The sequence below is a fragment of the Amblyraja radiata genome, chromosome 14 (assembly GCF_010909765.2).
Source record: "Amblyraja radiata isolate CabotCenter1 chromosome 14, sAmbRad1.1.pri, whole genome shotgun sequence".
In the NCBI taxonomy this organism is placed as follows: Eukaryota; Metazoa; Chordata; class Chondrichthyes; order Rajiformes; family Rajidae; genus Amblyraja; species Amblyraja radiata.
The window spans coordinates 19,427,029-19,442,509 of NC_045969.1; the positions used below are offsets into that span (position 1 = coordinate 19,427,029).

At 45.6% G+C, this 15,481-nt stretch overlaps 1 protein-coding gene across 1 annotated transcript in view; it reads left to right on the forward strand.

Annotated features, from left to right (window-relative positions):
• map3k15 (mitogen-activated protein kinase kinase kinase 15) overlaps positions 1 to 15,481 on the forward strand; it is a 101,874-nt gene that overhangs the window by 41,582 nt on the left and 44,811 nt on the right. Inside the window, exons 11-14 of the mRNA XM_033033502.1 lie at positions 5,907 to 5,956; positions 7,093 to 7,188; positions 8,337 to 8,421; positions 9,697 to 9,830. Coding sequence (XP_032889393.1) covers positions 5,907 to 5,956; positions 7,093 to 7,188; positions 8,337 to 8,421; positions 9,697 to 9,830 — 365 coding nt within the window. The remainder of the gene's footprint in view (positions 1 to 5,906; positions 5,957 to 7,092; positions 7,189 to 8,336; positions 8,422 to 9,696; positions 9,831 to 15,481) is intronic.

The following is a 15,481-nucleotide window of genomic DNA, read 5'->3' on the forward strand; positions in this document are numbered from 1 at the left end:
TAAACTTGCTTCTTCGGATGCCTTTAATCAAAATTTCAAGTTGCGAAAATGTCATTATGTAAATATACGAACCGACAGTATTTTTCATGCCAATATGAGGTTTAAATTAACCGCAAACCGCAACGTTCCAAACCAGCGCGTCCACAAAATCCCACTCGCAAGATGATTTAAATGCCCATTCATTTACAGGAATTAAACACTAAATTCCGTCCATTTGGCCTATAAATTCATGACAATGAGATTTTAAAATCATGTTATATTGTGAATTCTTGTGTGAATGTTATTTGGACACTTAGGCTTTTAAAAAATGTTAACCTTTTCTTAAGAAATGGATAGATGTTTAGATCTAGTAATTGAATTTTGTAATTAGCTACAATTGGGTAACTAACTAATTATATGCTTTAATTTCAGGTCATCCAAGTAAGATTGTTTCATATTTGTTTCAGAATGCTTCAATCTACAATAACTGAAAATTTCATTCAATTCTCTTAATTTTTAAGAAAGTTATGGGTTTTTGACTGTCCTTGATCACAGCTTTTGTGTTAAGTCAATGGAAAAGCAATAGGGAACAAGATGCTAATTTCCGAGTATGAAAATGGCCATAACGTTTTTAATACTGAAGATATGAAAGTGAATTAGGTGTCAAATTAAACTTCTTTTTATGCTTTATCTGATGGGATAAATTGCAGACTTGATTTCTTTAATCTCAAAATGTTGTAACATTGCTAAATAAAGGGATACAAACCTTGCTTTCTTTGTATGTTTGTGCATGAACAGCATGTTTGAAGTTACTTTGATGATTTCCTATACTCCTTGCAACAGACGATTCAGCTCACCTGATTACAGCCAGAAATTTCCTGGTTAAAAAATTATTGAATTCTACGAGACAACTGCCACTTTGGTCTCCTGTTAAATTGGCAATGGGAGAGGATTGATTCAGTTTAATGTTTGTTTTTGCAATTGCTAAGGTCCAAGATGCAACAGTGGTTTCCATTTCACATTGGATCAGCGTTCTCGCCGCGCCCCCCGTCAGTACCCAGGCTCGCCTGGGGAAGCCAATGATCCTTCCAGCAGACTAAATTCTACCAGACGACGCCTGAGAGCCAAGTCAAAGAATCCTAGTCATTATCCCAAAGCCGAAAGCAGCAACAACGACCAGCCTCAAGAGCACCTAGCAGTTGGACCTGCTCTCCGAATACTACAACTGAATGTTGAAGGCCTCTCTGCAGCCAAGCGACGCCTCATCGAAGTCCTCGCCCACCAACACTCCATTGACGTCATCTGTCTCCAAGAGACTCACGTTGGCACAGAGGAAGCGGGCCGTTACACCATCAATGGCTTTGATCTTCTTTGCTACGCTCCCCATGCCAAACATGGACGTGCCACCTATGTGCGCTCCGAGATAGCTGAAGCAAGTCACCTGACCATAGCAAGTTTCTCGGATACCATAACTATTGGTGGTTTCCACATTGTCAATGTGTTCAAGCCACCAAGTGCCAACTGGGATCTGCAAGTCCTACCCACCCTACCCCACCCTGCCATCTATGTGGGAGACTTTAACAGCCACCACCCTGACTGGGGTTACCCAGCAGCGGATCATGATGGGGAGGTACTTTCAGACTGGGCATCCAGAAATGACCTTGCTCTCATACACGACCCAAAACAAAGAGGAACATTCCACTCTGCCAGGTGGAACAAGGACTACTCTCCTGACCTGTGCTGGGTCAGCTCTTTGAATGGAACCCATTACCCTGCACAGACCCTCATCCTGGAAGATTTCCCCCACAGTCAACACCGCCCCTCACTCATACACATCGGCCTACACCTCCCAGTCATAAACAGTCCAAGAAAGATGCGCTGGAATTTCCGCAAAGCCAACTGGAAGAAATACAGTGAAACTCTAGACCAGAGTGTTGTTACCATCCCACTCCACACCATCACTGTAGATGAAGCATACAACCGTTTCTGCAGCACCATCTATAAAGCCACCCACAAAACAATTCCAAGAGGCTACCGTCCCCTCTACGTCCCATGCCTGGATGGAGAAAGCGCTGCCCTCCTACAAACCTACAAAACATCAGGGGACCCTGAGATAGCAGAACATCTCATTGAATCACTATCTTCAGCTCGGCAAAGGAAATGGGTGGAGACAGTAGCAGAGCTAAACTTCACCCACTCTAGCAGAAAATGCTGGAGCCTCATCCGCCGCCTAGGAGCTGCACAGAAACCCCCTACCCAAAGCCGACCTTCTGTCACACCCAACCAGGTTGCATCCCACCTACTGAATATTGCAAAAGCACCCCAAGACAAGTCCACCAGAAGAGCTGTCGCAACAGAACTAAGGACACTTCGACGACCATTCTAGTGGCGGCGCGGCTCTGGCTGCAGCGGCTCTCCGGCAGTCCTGTTTGTTTTGTGTTTTTTGGGTTGTTTATTTTCGTTTTGGTTAGTCTAGTTTTGGTTTTTAGTTTGTGTTTTGGGAGGGGGGGGGGGTTGAAACGGGGCTTGCTGTCTCTCCCTGCGGGGGAATGCGACTTTTTTGTCGTATTCCCCTTCTCTGCCTCCGTCTGCGCTGAGGCCTAATGGCGGAGCTGGCGACCTCGAGGCTCAGGAGGCAGAGCCCGCCAGGACTCGCACTGAGCTCGCTCCCGTGAGGACGGCCCGGCTCGGGGCTGGAACAGGGCTTTCGTGAGGGGCTGTGACGGCCGGCCCGAGGAAGGAACGGTGCTCCCGTCGGAGTAGCCGAGCTCGGGGAGGTACGGCGTTCCCAGCCCGAGGGAGGAGCGGCGCCCGGTCGGGGCGGCCCAGCCTGAGGGAGGAGCGGCGCCCAGTCGGGGCGGCCCAGCCTGAGGGAGGAGCGGTGCCCGGTCGGGGCGGCCTGGCGCGAGGGAGGAGCGGTGCCCGGTCGGGGCGGCCTGGCCCGAGGGAGGAGCGGCGGCCTGGCGCGAGGCTGAGACGGTGGCAGTACTCACGTGAGGGCGATCCGGCTCGGGGCTGGAACGATGCTCCGGGGGCTGGGACGGCAGTTCTGGTGGCGGTGGCCTGAGACCGGGGGTTCGGCCGCGGGCCAGCGGCTGCGTCAGCAGGTCTGGTGAGCGGCAGCTTCGACTACCCCGGGCCGCGGTGTTTGAGCCGCGAGGACAGGTTTTAACATCGCCCGGGGGGTATCGCCTCAGCGCAGAAGGAGAAGAGGAGGGAAGAGACTGCAGCCCTAAGACTTTTGCCTCCATCACAGTGAGGAGATGTTGGGTGGACTCACTGTGGTGGATGTTAATATGTGTTTATTGTTGTTTTTTATTGTATTGTATTATATGTATGACTGCTTAAATTTCGTTCAGACTTCGGTCTGGATGACAAATAAAAGGCTATTCTCTATTCTGAACACCTGGAAAGGAAAGAAACCCTGAGCCCTTCGAGGTGGCTGAACTGGAGAAGGTCCTGCAGGGCCTGAAATGTTGAAAGGCAGCAGGTTATGATAACATCTCTCCAGAGTTCATGAAACACCTGGGCCCCCGAGCTCTAACCTGGCTGACCCAACTCTACACTGGGGCCATACAGACTAACTCCATCCCAAAGATATGGCGGACAGCAAAAGTCATTGCTATACCAAAACCTGGCAAAGACGAAAAACTACCAGCAAGCTACCGCCCAATCTCTCTACTCTGCGTCCCACTCAAAATCTTAGAACGCCTTATACTACAACGTATATCTCCAGGAGTAGAAGAGATTCTCAGTGTGGATCAGGCAGGTTTCCGCAAGGACCGCAGCACAGGAGAACAAGTTCTGGCCCTAACCACCTGCATTGAAAACGGCTTCGAGAACAAACTGAAGACCGGGGCAGTGTTCCTTGATCTCACCGCAGCCTATGACACTGTGTGGCACAAAGGCCTCCTCCTAAAACTAACCAAAGCACTCCCTGCCTGGGCATCAGAAACCATCAAATCTCTGCTCTCCAACCGCAGGTTCAGAGTTCACCTTGGACAGAACAAGAGTGCATGGAGAACGCAGAAGAATGGGCTCCCGTAAGGGTCAGTTTTATCCCCAACCTTGTTCAACCTTTAGACAAATGACCTACCCACCACCAAATCCCGCAAATTCATCTATACAGATGACATCTGTTTGGCCTTCCAAGCACCAGAGTTTGGTACATTGGAACAGGTGCTCAATGAAGACCTTGCTAAACTGGACGAGTACTGCAAAACCTGGCGCCTAAAACCAAGCACAGCAAAAACGGTCTCCAGTGTGTTCCACCTCCATAATGCAGAAGCCACAAGAGAACCAAACATCTATCTGAGCAGGACCAAACTGAAGTATGCCCCCACTCCAACCTACCTTGGAGTGACCCTTGACAGGACCCTATCCTTCAAGGAACATCTCAAAAGAACAGCAGCTAAGGTGAAGTCCAGAAACAATCTCCTCAGTAAGCTTGCTGGCTCAAAGTGGGGGGCAGCAGCCCCCACACTGAGCATTTCAGCACTAGCCCTTGCATTTTCTTCAGCCGAATATTGTGCCCCTGTTTGGTCCAGGTCATCCCACACACACCATGTGGACACCCAATTGAACTCAACAATGAGGATCATCACAGGAACAATCCGCTCAACACCACTCCCCTGGCTCCCTGTCCTATCCAACATAGCCCCTCCACACGTCCGGCGAGTAGTCCTCACTCAAAGGATGCTCCAAAAGACCAAAAACTCCCCTCACCTGCCAATTCACATGGACATCTTCAACCCACCCACTGCTCGACTTCCATCTAGACGACCAGTTTGGAAGAACCCACCACCAGCTGATTTCACCATCCAATCAGCTTGGAAAAAGGAATGGGAGTCCAAGGACGTCCCAAATAAACATCTGGTGTCAGACCCCACCCTACCGGTCCCTGGCACAAATCTCCCAAGGAAGCAGTGGACGACGCTGAATAGATTCAGGACTGGACATGGCCCCTGCTTGGCCAGCCTTCACAAATGGGGCAGCAGCCCAACCCCACGGTGTGCTTGTGGAGAGCAGCAAACAATGCAACACATCATTGAAGCATGCCCTCAACAAAGACTCAAAGGAGGACTTGTCACCCTTCATACAGCAGATCAAGAGGCAACTGCTTGGCTAAAGGACTTTGCATTCGCTAAATAAATAAAATTTCACATTACAAGTTATGATCGAAAACCCTCTTGCTTATCCCCTTACAAGAAGGGACAGAGCGTCTGTACCTTTGGAAAAGGCTCCGCTCCTTCAACATCTGCAGTGACTTGCTGCAGATATTCTGCCAATGTCATTTTATTCGCCGTCGTGTGCTGGGGCAGCAGGGTGAAGTCCAAAGACGACAACAGGATTAACAAACTCATCAAGAAGGCTGGCTCCGTCCTGGGGGCAGAGTTGGATACATGCGAGGTGGTCTTGGAGGGGAGGATGCTCCTCAAACTGTGGAGCATCTTGGACAAGACAGCTCCCCCCCTCCATGACGCACTGGACAACCTGAGGAGTACCTTCAGCAAAAGACTGGTTCCACCAAGATGCAGTACAGAACGCCACAGGAGATCCTTCTTCCCTATGGCTATCAAATTGTACAACTCCTCTCCCTTCTGTCGTGGGGTAGACTGACTCCCCTCCCCCATCTTTGCACATCCCCAATCCTTTCCACTCATCATTTTAATTTCATGTTTCCTGTACTTGTGTTTTATGAATGTTGGCAGACCAATTTCCTTCCTGGGATAAATAAAATTATATCATATCTGATCATAATATGAGTGATATCTGTTCTTCGGTTAGCTGTACTCTCATTGAATTGGCAGAACTGCCAGGAGGGATAAATGGCCTGCATCTATTGCTGTGGTGGAAGTTTGGTATGGAGTGTGTTGTCGCCTCATTGCTCAGCATAAATAATGTACATCCTGTTTTCCTCCTAACAGAAGGGGATTCATGAATGGAATTTTACACCTTCATCCATCAAAGGAATAAGGTGAGTGTGTGTGAAATAACCTCCATATCATTTTTGTTTTGTACCTTTCTCTGAATCTATGCCTGTGATGTTACTGCATGCAAGATTTTCACCATTCTGGAGCATATAGCTATAAATGTGGCTCGATTAGCCTTTTGTATCAAATTTTGTATCCAATTTTGTATCCAATTTTGCATCCAATTGGCTAGCTCACACTGGATCCCGCAGTGGGGAAAATGCTAGGCACTGTAGTTCTAGTGGGAAATGTCCGTAGTGCCAGACAGCAAGTCACTTTACAAAGCGTGTCCCACCCACCCAGTCCACATGAGTTGCATCCGGCCACAGGCTTGACTCGGCCTCTCTGATTCAGTTGATGCATGGGCATTGTGACCGCACTGCCAACGTGATCAAGGGTTGGTCAAATACTAGTTCTAGCCTCAGATTTGATCTTATAGAGGTATACAAAATCATGAGAGAAATAGATCGGGTAGACGTGCAGAGTCAGGAGCAGGGTGAGGGGGGGGGGGGGGGGGAGGGGGTGGAGGGGCAGGGGGCAGTGGGGTGGGGGAGAGGCAGGGGGGAGGAGATGATAAAACAAATGTGAGAAGACTTAAATATATAGGATTAGTGTAAAGATGGGTAGATAGTGCAGACTCACCAAAGGGCCAACTTCCATGTTGCGTCTTTCCATGCCTCTACCTGTAAGAAACCCATGTGGTCACAGGGAGAATGTGCAAACTTCACACAGACAGCACCATGAGTAAGGATTGGAGTCTGAGCCATCAGCACAAAAATAGGCCCTTCGGCCCAACTTGTTCAAGTCGACCAAGATGCCCCATCTAAGCTAGTCCCATTTGCCCGCCTTTGGCTCGTATTCCTCGAAACCTTTCCTATCCAGATCAGTCTGAAGAAGGGTCTCGACTCGAAACATTGCCTATTTCCTTCGCTCCATAGATGCTGACTCACCCGCTGAGTTTCTCCAGCATTTTTGTCTACCTATCCAGATGCCTGTCTGGAGCTGTGTGGATACTCAGTATCCATAATATGATTAGTTTCCATAATATGATTAGTTTTAATCTGCAATTGCTCGAATGCTGCTGGCTCTGAGAGGGCGTGATGAGAACCCTGACATGCATTGTTCTCTGTGTTTCCTGCAGCATATCCAAATGCGACGAGCGCTGCTGCTTCCTCTATGTCCATCGCAACTCTGACCATTTTCAGATCTACTTCTCCACAGAGGCTCAGTGCAGCAGGTGAGTGGTCAAACCTGTCACCACAGGGGAAGGGGACCAGCCCATGAATTAAATATTTCCAGCTTGTCAGAGACATTCCCCAGGGGCATGGAGACTTCTGGTGGGATGTCTCTAAGCTCTGTTGTTAAAGTTTGTAATGGGGTAGGCTATCCGTCTCCTTCCTTCAGCCTCTGTATCTGCCTTCCCCCTCTGTCTGTGCCCCATCTACCCAGTTATTTGCCTTTTCTGTTTCTGCCCATCATCTGCCAGCCTCTTTATTCAAACTCCCACCTCGCCACTTCCCACCTGACCCATCATTCCTCTACATTATCATGTAGTTCTCTCTATCTTTCCCCTCTCTGCCTCCCACCTGGCTCCATTTGCCTGCCCCCCCCTCCTTGCTGCCTCTGCCCATTATCCTCCACCTCACCGAGTCCCACCCTTCCCTGTCTCACCCTTTCTTCTGGCCTCTTTAAACTGGCTACCTTCTCTTCACACGATATGAATGATGCAGGGTCTCGACCCAAAGGGCGACCATCCCTTTACCTCCACAGATGCTGCCTGATCTACTGTTCCTCCAGCAGTTTGTGCTTTGTTCCAAATCCCAGCATCTGTAGTCACATGTGTCTCTTTGTTTCCACTCAGCTCCTTCACTCTGTTCCTCTGTTGAGTTCGATTGCGGCTGATTGCTGCCTCCTTGGTCCAGATTCCTTCAAGTCTTTGCCTAACAAAAATTGATCAATCTCTCTCTTGATATTTCCAATTGGCCACCTGTCTCCACACTTTTTTTGTGTGAATCCCAAATTTCTACTGTTTTTTACACAGAAGAACCTCTTCCTAGTATCACCGCCAAACAGCTTGGTTCTAATTGCATATTCACCCTTGTCCTCACCTCTCTTTCAAGAGGAAATCAATCCTCACTATTTGCTTTTTCCTTTAATCTGCAGGGAACACAGGATGTCCAATGGGTGGGATTATGGCAACCAATGGTATACAATGCCCTCGCTAATATACAAACTTTGCTACCTTGCACACTAGTTAGACACCATGTGGAAGGCCTGTTGGGTTTGGGGCCTGTCATCTTCTGATCAGTCTTATTTAAGATCACTTCTCTTAAGCTTTTAAACTCTTTACCACTTCTCCCAAGTAGTTTTGTTACTGTATTGCAGGTTTTGCCATTTGGTAAAGGAAATTAATGATGAAGCAGCAAGCAGTGCGGAACTGGAGGGTGATGCAGAGGGAGACACACTGGAGGTATGATGTCTCTTCATTGTGCTAATATCTGCACACGGCTCTTTATACCTGGATTAATATAAGTTTTTGTGGTTTTTGGAGTAAATAGGAACAAAGACAAAGCAATAGACGCTAGATTTGACAAGTTGTAGTGAAACTGTTCTTCAACAAAAGTGTGAAGTAAAAAAAAGTCAGATTAAGTATGTGGTTGTTCTTTGATAACCAATTTCATTTCAACTGCAAATTAAACCAATTTTGTCTTGCCTGCAAATTGCAGAAAGGGAGATGAAACATGATGGCAGTGCAGTTACTGATTGACTTCTGATTTACAGATGGTACTTTGTCCCTAAAGTCTAATGCATTTACCCATAGGACATGTTTAGAGAGATATGGGCCGAACACAGGCAGGTTGGACTAGATGGGACATGTTGGTCAGTGTGTGCCTGTTCCCATGCTGTATAACTCTATGACAATATTTCCTGAGAGGGCTCTTGAAGGGTGAAGATTATGCCAGGATCCTGAAAGCCCTATTTGTGCTGATATTTTTTTCTCATCTAAGCCCCTCTTTCCCAACCCCTAGAAAGACGAGAGACGCTGCAAATGGAAATCTACCACAATAAAGTTCCCTTAACAGCCGCTCGGGTCATCCTGGTTTGGTGCTATGTCTAGCCAAACCAGTTCCACAGTACACTCTCAGTTGCTGGTCGTGTGTTCCTGTCTTGGGATCCAGGCCTGGCCTATGACCTGAACTCTCCCAAGACCTTGAGGCATCTTGAGCAAAGCGACTCATTGAGGCTGACACAACCAAATTGTGGGGTTGTTATCTGCAGTGGGCCTGGTTCCCACCAGTTGGAGCCTCCTCTGATAGCTTCCCAGGAGATTAGACCCTGCACTTTGATCAGAATCAAAACCCCCGTGGCTTTGCATGTGTAGAAATAAAATGATGTTTTTGCATGAAACACATTTTTATTGACATATTTGTGTGGTACCTTGTCAAACTGATTTAAAACAAATTAAATCTTTGAACAATAAATCAGTGCATTGTTGGAAAAATTGGGTTGGCCAGTTTGCACATAGCATATAATTTGTGATAGAATTCAAATCTCTTCTCAATTCAATTTGTTTAAAGATAAATATTAAGATGATACCTACAACAGTGCAACATTCTCTCAGCGCAGCCTGGGTTGTTGGATTGGAACTTGCAAGCATTAGCTCTGGTGTTTCAATTGAGAACCCTGCAATTACAGTGCTTGGTGAAAGGCTAATGATTCTTGTCTCCTTTCTCTTGTGTTCCAGTATGAATATGAGTACGAAGAGTCTGAAGAACGGGTAGTGTTGGGGAAAGGCACATGTGGAGTGGTCTATGCTGGACGAGATCTCAGCAATCAAGTGAGGATAGCTATCAAAGAAATACCAGAGAAAGATAGTAGGTGAGAGTTAAATAAATCCATGGAAAATAGTATTGGCCCTTATTCTTGTATTGGTAAATATCAGTTACCTTTGAATAAACCATAGGTTTGTTCACATACATTGAACGTTCATTGCATATCATACTGCAGAATGATGAAATACAGAAGCAATCCATTTGGCCTTTTGTGACTATGCTAGTACCTCTCACAATGGTTATCATGGCAAGAACTGATGATGGATATAAGTGATGGCAGTTTAGTGAGTCAATTGCTACTTTGTATTAATGCTTATTTTGGAGCTTAGGACAATCAGTGATACTGTTCAACTGTAATTGTTCATTCAGTTGTTTTTAATTGCAAAGTGGCAAATTGCACTGAATTTTACATAAGGACCGGCTTTTCATCATATGATCAGGGAGAATTATCACCGCATATTTTGAATGATTATGTTTCGTTTATATGGTTAAGTTTCGAGATAGAGCACAGGTGCAGGCCTTTCGGCCCACGGATTCTGCACTTACCAGCGATTCCCGCACACTAACGCTATCCTATACACCTTAGGGACAATTTACAATTATACCAAACCCATTAACCTACAAATCTGTACATCTTTGGAGTGCGGGAAGAAACTGGACATCCCGGAGAATACCCACGTAGGTCACGGGGAGAATGTACACCCCAACCATCGATCACCCATTCACATGAGTTTTACATTATCCCAATTTCTCATCCATTCCCTACACACTAGTGGCGATTTACAGCAGCCAAGGAACCTACGAACCTGCACGTTTTTGGGATGTGGGAGGAAATCAATGCGGTTATAGACAATGTGCAAACTCAACACAGACAGCAACCGTTCTCTGGCGCTGTGAGGCAGTAGCTCTATCAGCTGCGCCACACTGCCGCCCCTATTTTTATTGTTCACACTGGTACAATATTGAGGACGCTTTTGAAGTTGAGATAGTGAATGACTTTACACAGTGTCAGCCTCACCAACTCAATTGAGTAGAACCCAGCATTAAATGTTGGGGCCAAACCTACAAAAGGTTACAAGTCCTGGAGCTTGGGTCAAGCCAGGCTGGCTCAGTACTTTAAAGTTTGGCGCCATGATCTTTGGTCACTCGTGCAGGGAGTTTCTCTCAGACTGAAGGATTGCCTGTGGAAATCATTGCTAAGACAGGCAGAGCGATCCACCTTGGGCTTCGGAGCTCTATGATGTGGAAAACTGGCAAGTTTGACTGGTTAGACTAATTAACTTTTAAAATCCGGGCAGGTCCCCACGACAACAGGTTGAGTGCAAGAGGACAGAATTTTGGATACCAGCACGTTTGAGATTATATTTATGGTGATAAAGGGTGGCACAGTGGTGCAGCCGTAGAGTTGCTGCCTTACGGCACCATAAACCCGGGTTCAACCCTCACTACGGGTACTGTTTGTACGGAGTTCGTATGCTCACCCGGTGAACTGCGTGGGTTTTCTCCGGGATCTCCGATTTCCTCCAACACTCCAAAGCCATACAGGTTTGTAGGCTAATAGGCTTGGAATAATTGCAAAATTGCCCCGAGTGTGTATAGGATAGTGTTAGTGTGCGGGGATCGCTGGTCAGTGTGGACTGGGTGGGCCGAAGGGCCTGTTTCCACGCTGTGTCTCTAAACTAAACTAAACTCAACTGATGATCAGATCGGGTGTGAGGAAAATTAAGTCCTTGGGTTGCAGTCACATCGGGTTGCAGTCATATCTGAGTTTTATTTTGTATCTAAGCTGATAACCAGTGTCACATTACAAATGTAGTGTTGGTTCGAAATAGCATCATCACTTTGCACCGAGGCTGCAGCTGTAGTCAGCTGAAGCAAGAGTCAGATTCCAATCCGGTGCCAGGGTGAACTGAAATGAAATTCCTCGAAGGTAGGAGTTAGCTTTGGATTATTGCTCAATATACATTACAGGGCACACAATTTCTCAGGGCAGTATACTGGTTCCCTAGTGACTTAAGTGGGATGTTTGTCGACTTGGCTCTTTCCTTTGTGAGTTTTTACCAGAGTGTGCTGGGGAGTACATTCATTTTAAAATGACAATTTTAAAAGCACACAGCCAGTACATAACAAATAGTTTCCCCTTTGTTCCTGTCAGAATATCAATAAAAAAATTTTTTTATCGTGCAACGTAAAATAATCTTTTTTAGGGCCATTACCACAAAGCCACTGATTGAATCTTCTATGGTAGACGGAAATGCTGGAGAATCTCAGCGGGTGAAGCAGCATCTATGGAGCAAAGGAAATAGGCAATGTTTCAGGTCGAGACCCTTCTTCAGACTGAAGAAGGGTCTGAAGAAGGGTCTCGACCCGAAACGTTGCCTGTTTCCTTCGCTCCATAGATGCTGCCTCTCCCGCTGAGTTTCTCCAGCATTTTTGTCTACCTTCGATTTTCCAGCATCTGCAGTTCCTTCTTAAACAAATTGAATCTTCTATTACTATCTAAAGTTATGGAGATGTAATTTCCGCTTTCAACAGCGGCAGCAGCAGAGAGCATAAAAAGCTTCAAAATTGTAATTATGTCAGTGGGCTAATTCCGTTCAAAGCATGCCCTAGTGTCATGGGGTAAAATGCAAGTTAAAAATAGAACCTCACTGGTGGGAAGAAATTATTAAATAATTCCACTCTCCTGCCTTTAGGTTCTGACACGGGCTACCAGATATTTAAAGTTTGTATCTATTTGGTAATCTCTGGCATCATGGCAGATTCAATTACTGGTTTAGATTTAATTTTCATAATTTATGGCATCAGCTCATCAACTGCCAAGTACATTCCTGATTTTTACTTTTATTCAAGATTTCCAGCCTCTGCAATTTTTTTTTAAGTTCAACTATGCGATACTATTGGTTGGTCTGAAGAAGTGTTTCGGCCCAAAACTTTGCCTATTTCCTTCGCTCCATAGATGCTGCCTCACCTGCTGAGTTTCTCCAGCATTTTTGTCTACCCTATTAGTTAGTTAGTTTAGTTTATTGTCACGTCTACCGAGGTACAGTGCAAAGCTTTTGTTGCGTGCTAAACAGTCAGCGGAAAAACAATAGATGATTACAATCGAGCCACCCACGTTGTACAGATACATGATAAAGGGAATAACGCTTAGTGCAAGATAAAGTCCAGTATAGTCTGATTGAAGATAGTCAGAGGGTCTCTATTGAGGTAGATAGCAGCTCAGGACTGCTCTCTGGTTGATTGTAATGTCTTCACATGTTAAATATAATCAATTTTGTTCAAACATGATGTCTAGGCTGAATAGTAGTCACCAATACGCTATCATACTATGGCATTTAACATACGCTGATCCTACACTTCAGTGGTATGAAATTGATTGTATTTTCAACCTAATTTCGTATTGCATAGATTACTGAGTTGATGCTATAAATAAAAAAAACCATTTAAAGCAATAATTGGCACTGCCATGATACCAGAAATTACTGAATAGATACCAACGTTAAATATCTTTCTAAAAGTCAATTCAATTGAATGATAAATGTTTGGGCCAGCAACTAAGTCGAAAGGCCACTTCTCTATTCATTAGCTAAATAGGCCTGCAAATCTCTTTTGAATGGGGCGTATAGTTGGAAATCAATCTTGGAGTAATAAAACTCTCTACCTTGAGGTCAAAAGAACTGTTTTGCTTCATTTTGCAGGTCAAAACAGTCCTAATTATGCCAGCTAGGCATTGTCATAGATTGCGGAGAGGTGATGGTGACATTGCAATGGTACAGAAATAGAAATGTAATATCAATCATTCTCTCAGGGCATCTCAAGATGTTTTATAACCAATCCAGTATGTATGGAAAAGTGGTTGATGTTATGACAGTCAAATTGCAGCAGGCCATTTTGGACACAGCAAATTGATCGCTACTTATGGTCTTGGTTTAGAATATAGAACAGTACAGCACAGGTACAGGCATTTTGGCCCACAATATCCATGCCGAACATGATGCCAAATTAAACTACTCTCCTCTGCCTGCACATGATTCATAACCCTCCATTCCCTATGTGTGTCCACTTGCCTGGTCAAAAGCCTTTTAAATGCAACTAGCGTATCTGTCTCCACGACCTAACTTAACGTCTAAAGGGCCTGTCCCACTTGGCCGTCATTTGCGCCTCATTTACGCGTCTTTTGTAAAATAGGTCGACACTTCGTGACATGTGGGGTGCGTGTGGGAGACGCATGCATTACGCATGGTGAGGCGTGGAATCGCATGCGGTGGCTCGCGGTATCGCGCGGCGCTCCAGGATTTTGTGCTGTAATGAAATCTTTACGCGCCATCTGCGTGACGTATCGTGTACGCACGCTGATGCATTGGCTACACACGCTGACGCTGGTGTCCCGACGTCTCACGTGTCTCGAGTGGTGACACCAATTATGTCACGCGCACCAGACGGTTGTGCTGACGCGTGATTTGCGCGCGATGTCGTGCATCACGACGTGTCGACCTATTTACATATGACGTGTAAATGAGGCGCAAATGACGGCCAAGTGGGGCAGGTCCTTAAGTCATTATCACAAACAAAAGAGGTTCCAGCACAGATCCCTGCAGAACTCCACTGGTTACAAACCTCCAACCAGAATAACATCCTTCCACCGCAACCCTCTGCCTTCTCTCAAGTACTTCTCTCCAGTAGTCCAATGACCAAGTCACCGCAAATCCCATGCATCTAAATCTGCTGGATCAGTGTACCATGAGGTACGGAACACAAGTTCCAAGAGATCACATTTTATTCCACATTTCAGTTTTCCGGGTAGTGATTTATGAATTCTATGAGGGAAAATTTTCATAACCTGAATGGTCATACTGTTGGGATCATCTGTAATGGGAAGATGCCATGTAACAGATATCCGCTTGTTGTTTCTTTGTATCTGAAAATCCCACATTTTTGTTAACTGGTGTTGCTAACAAAGCAGAAACGATTTTAAGAACACAGTGGTCTGCTTGCAACCATAACACACAGCTACAGAAAGCTGAGGGTCAAGAAAATATAAAGATACAATGAACTGAAGATGCTTGAACCTTGAGTTAAACACCAAGTGCTGGAGGAACTCAATGGGTCAGGCAGCATCTGTGGAGAGAATATCCTGTGGACAGAAGAAATATAGATATTTTCTACATCTGAGACCTTGGCTAAAGCACTGCAGCCAATTCCAACCACTGAACTATAAATTGCCATTCTCTGGAGCGCTGAGTTCCTCCAGCACTTTGTTCTTTGTTTAAAATTCCAACCTCTTCAGTCTCTTATGCCTCCCGCCATTCCCCAATATCCAGTGTTGGGAAAAGCACTAACAACATGAATAACAATGGGGTTCCAGTGTCCTTACTAGTTTTCAGGAAAAGCAGTACAAAAATCAATGGGATTGATTCTGTTGAATTGTAAGACTCGCCCATAAAATTACAAAAATATATTCATAAGAAAATAGAGACGCCTGATCTAGAAAGGTTCTGTTCGAAATAGTCTCCTATCCATTCTCTCCACAGATGCAACCTGAACCACTGAGGTCCTCCAGCACTTTGTATTTTTCAGATAGAAATAAGCTAATGTCATATAGAAATTATCTGGACTTAATCTGAAAGTGCTTGGTGCAGAAGTGAAGTGGAAAAGATATCACTGCACTGAAACCATCTTGAAAATGATCTTCCC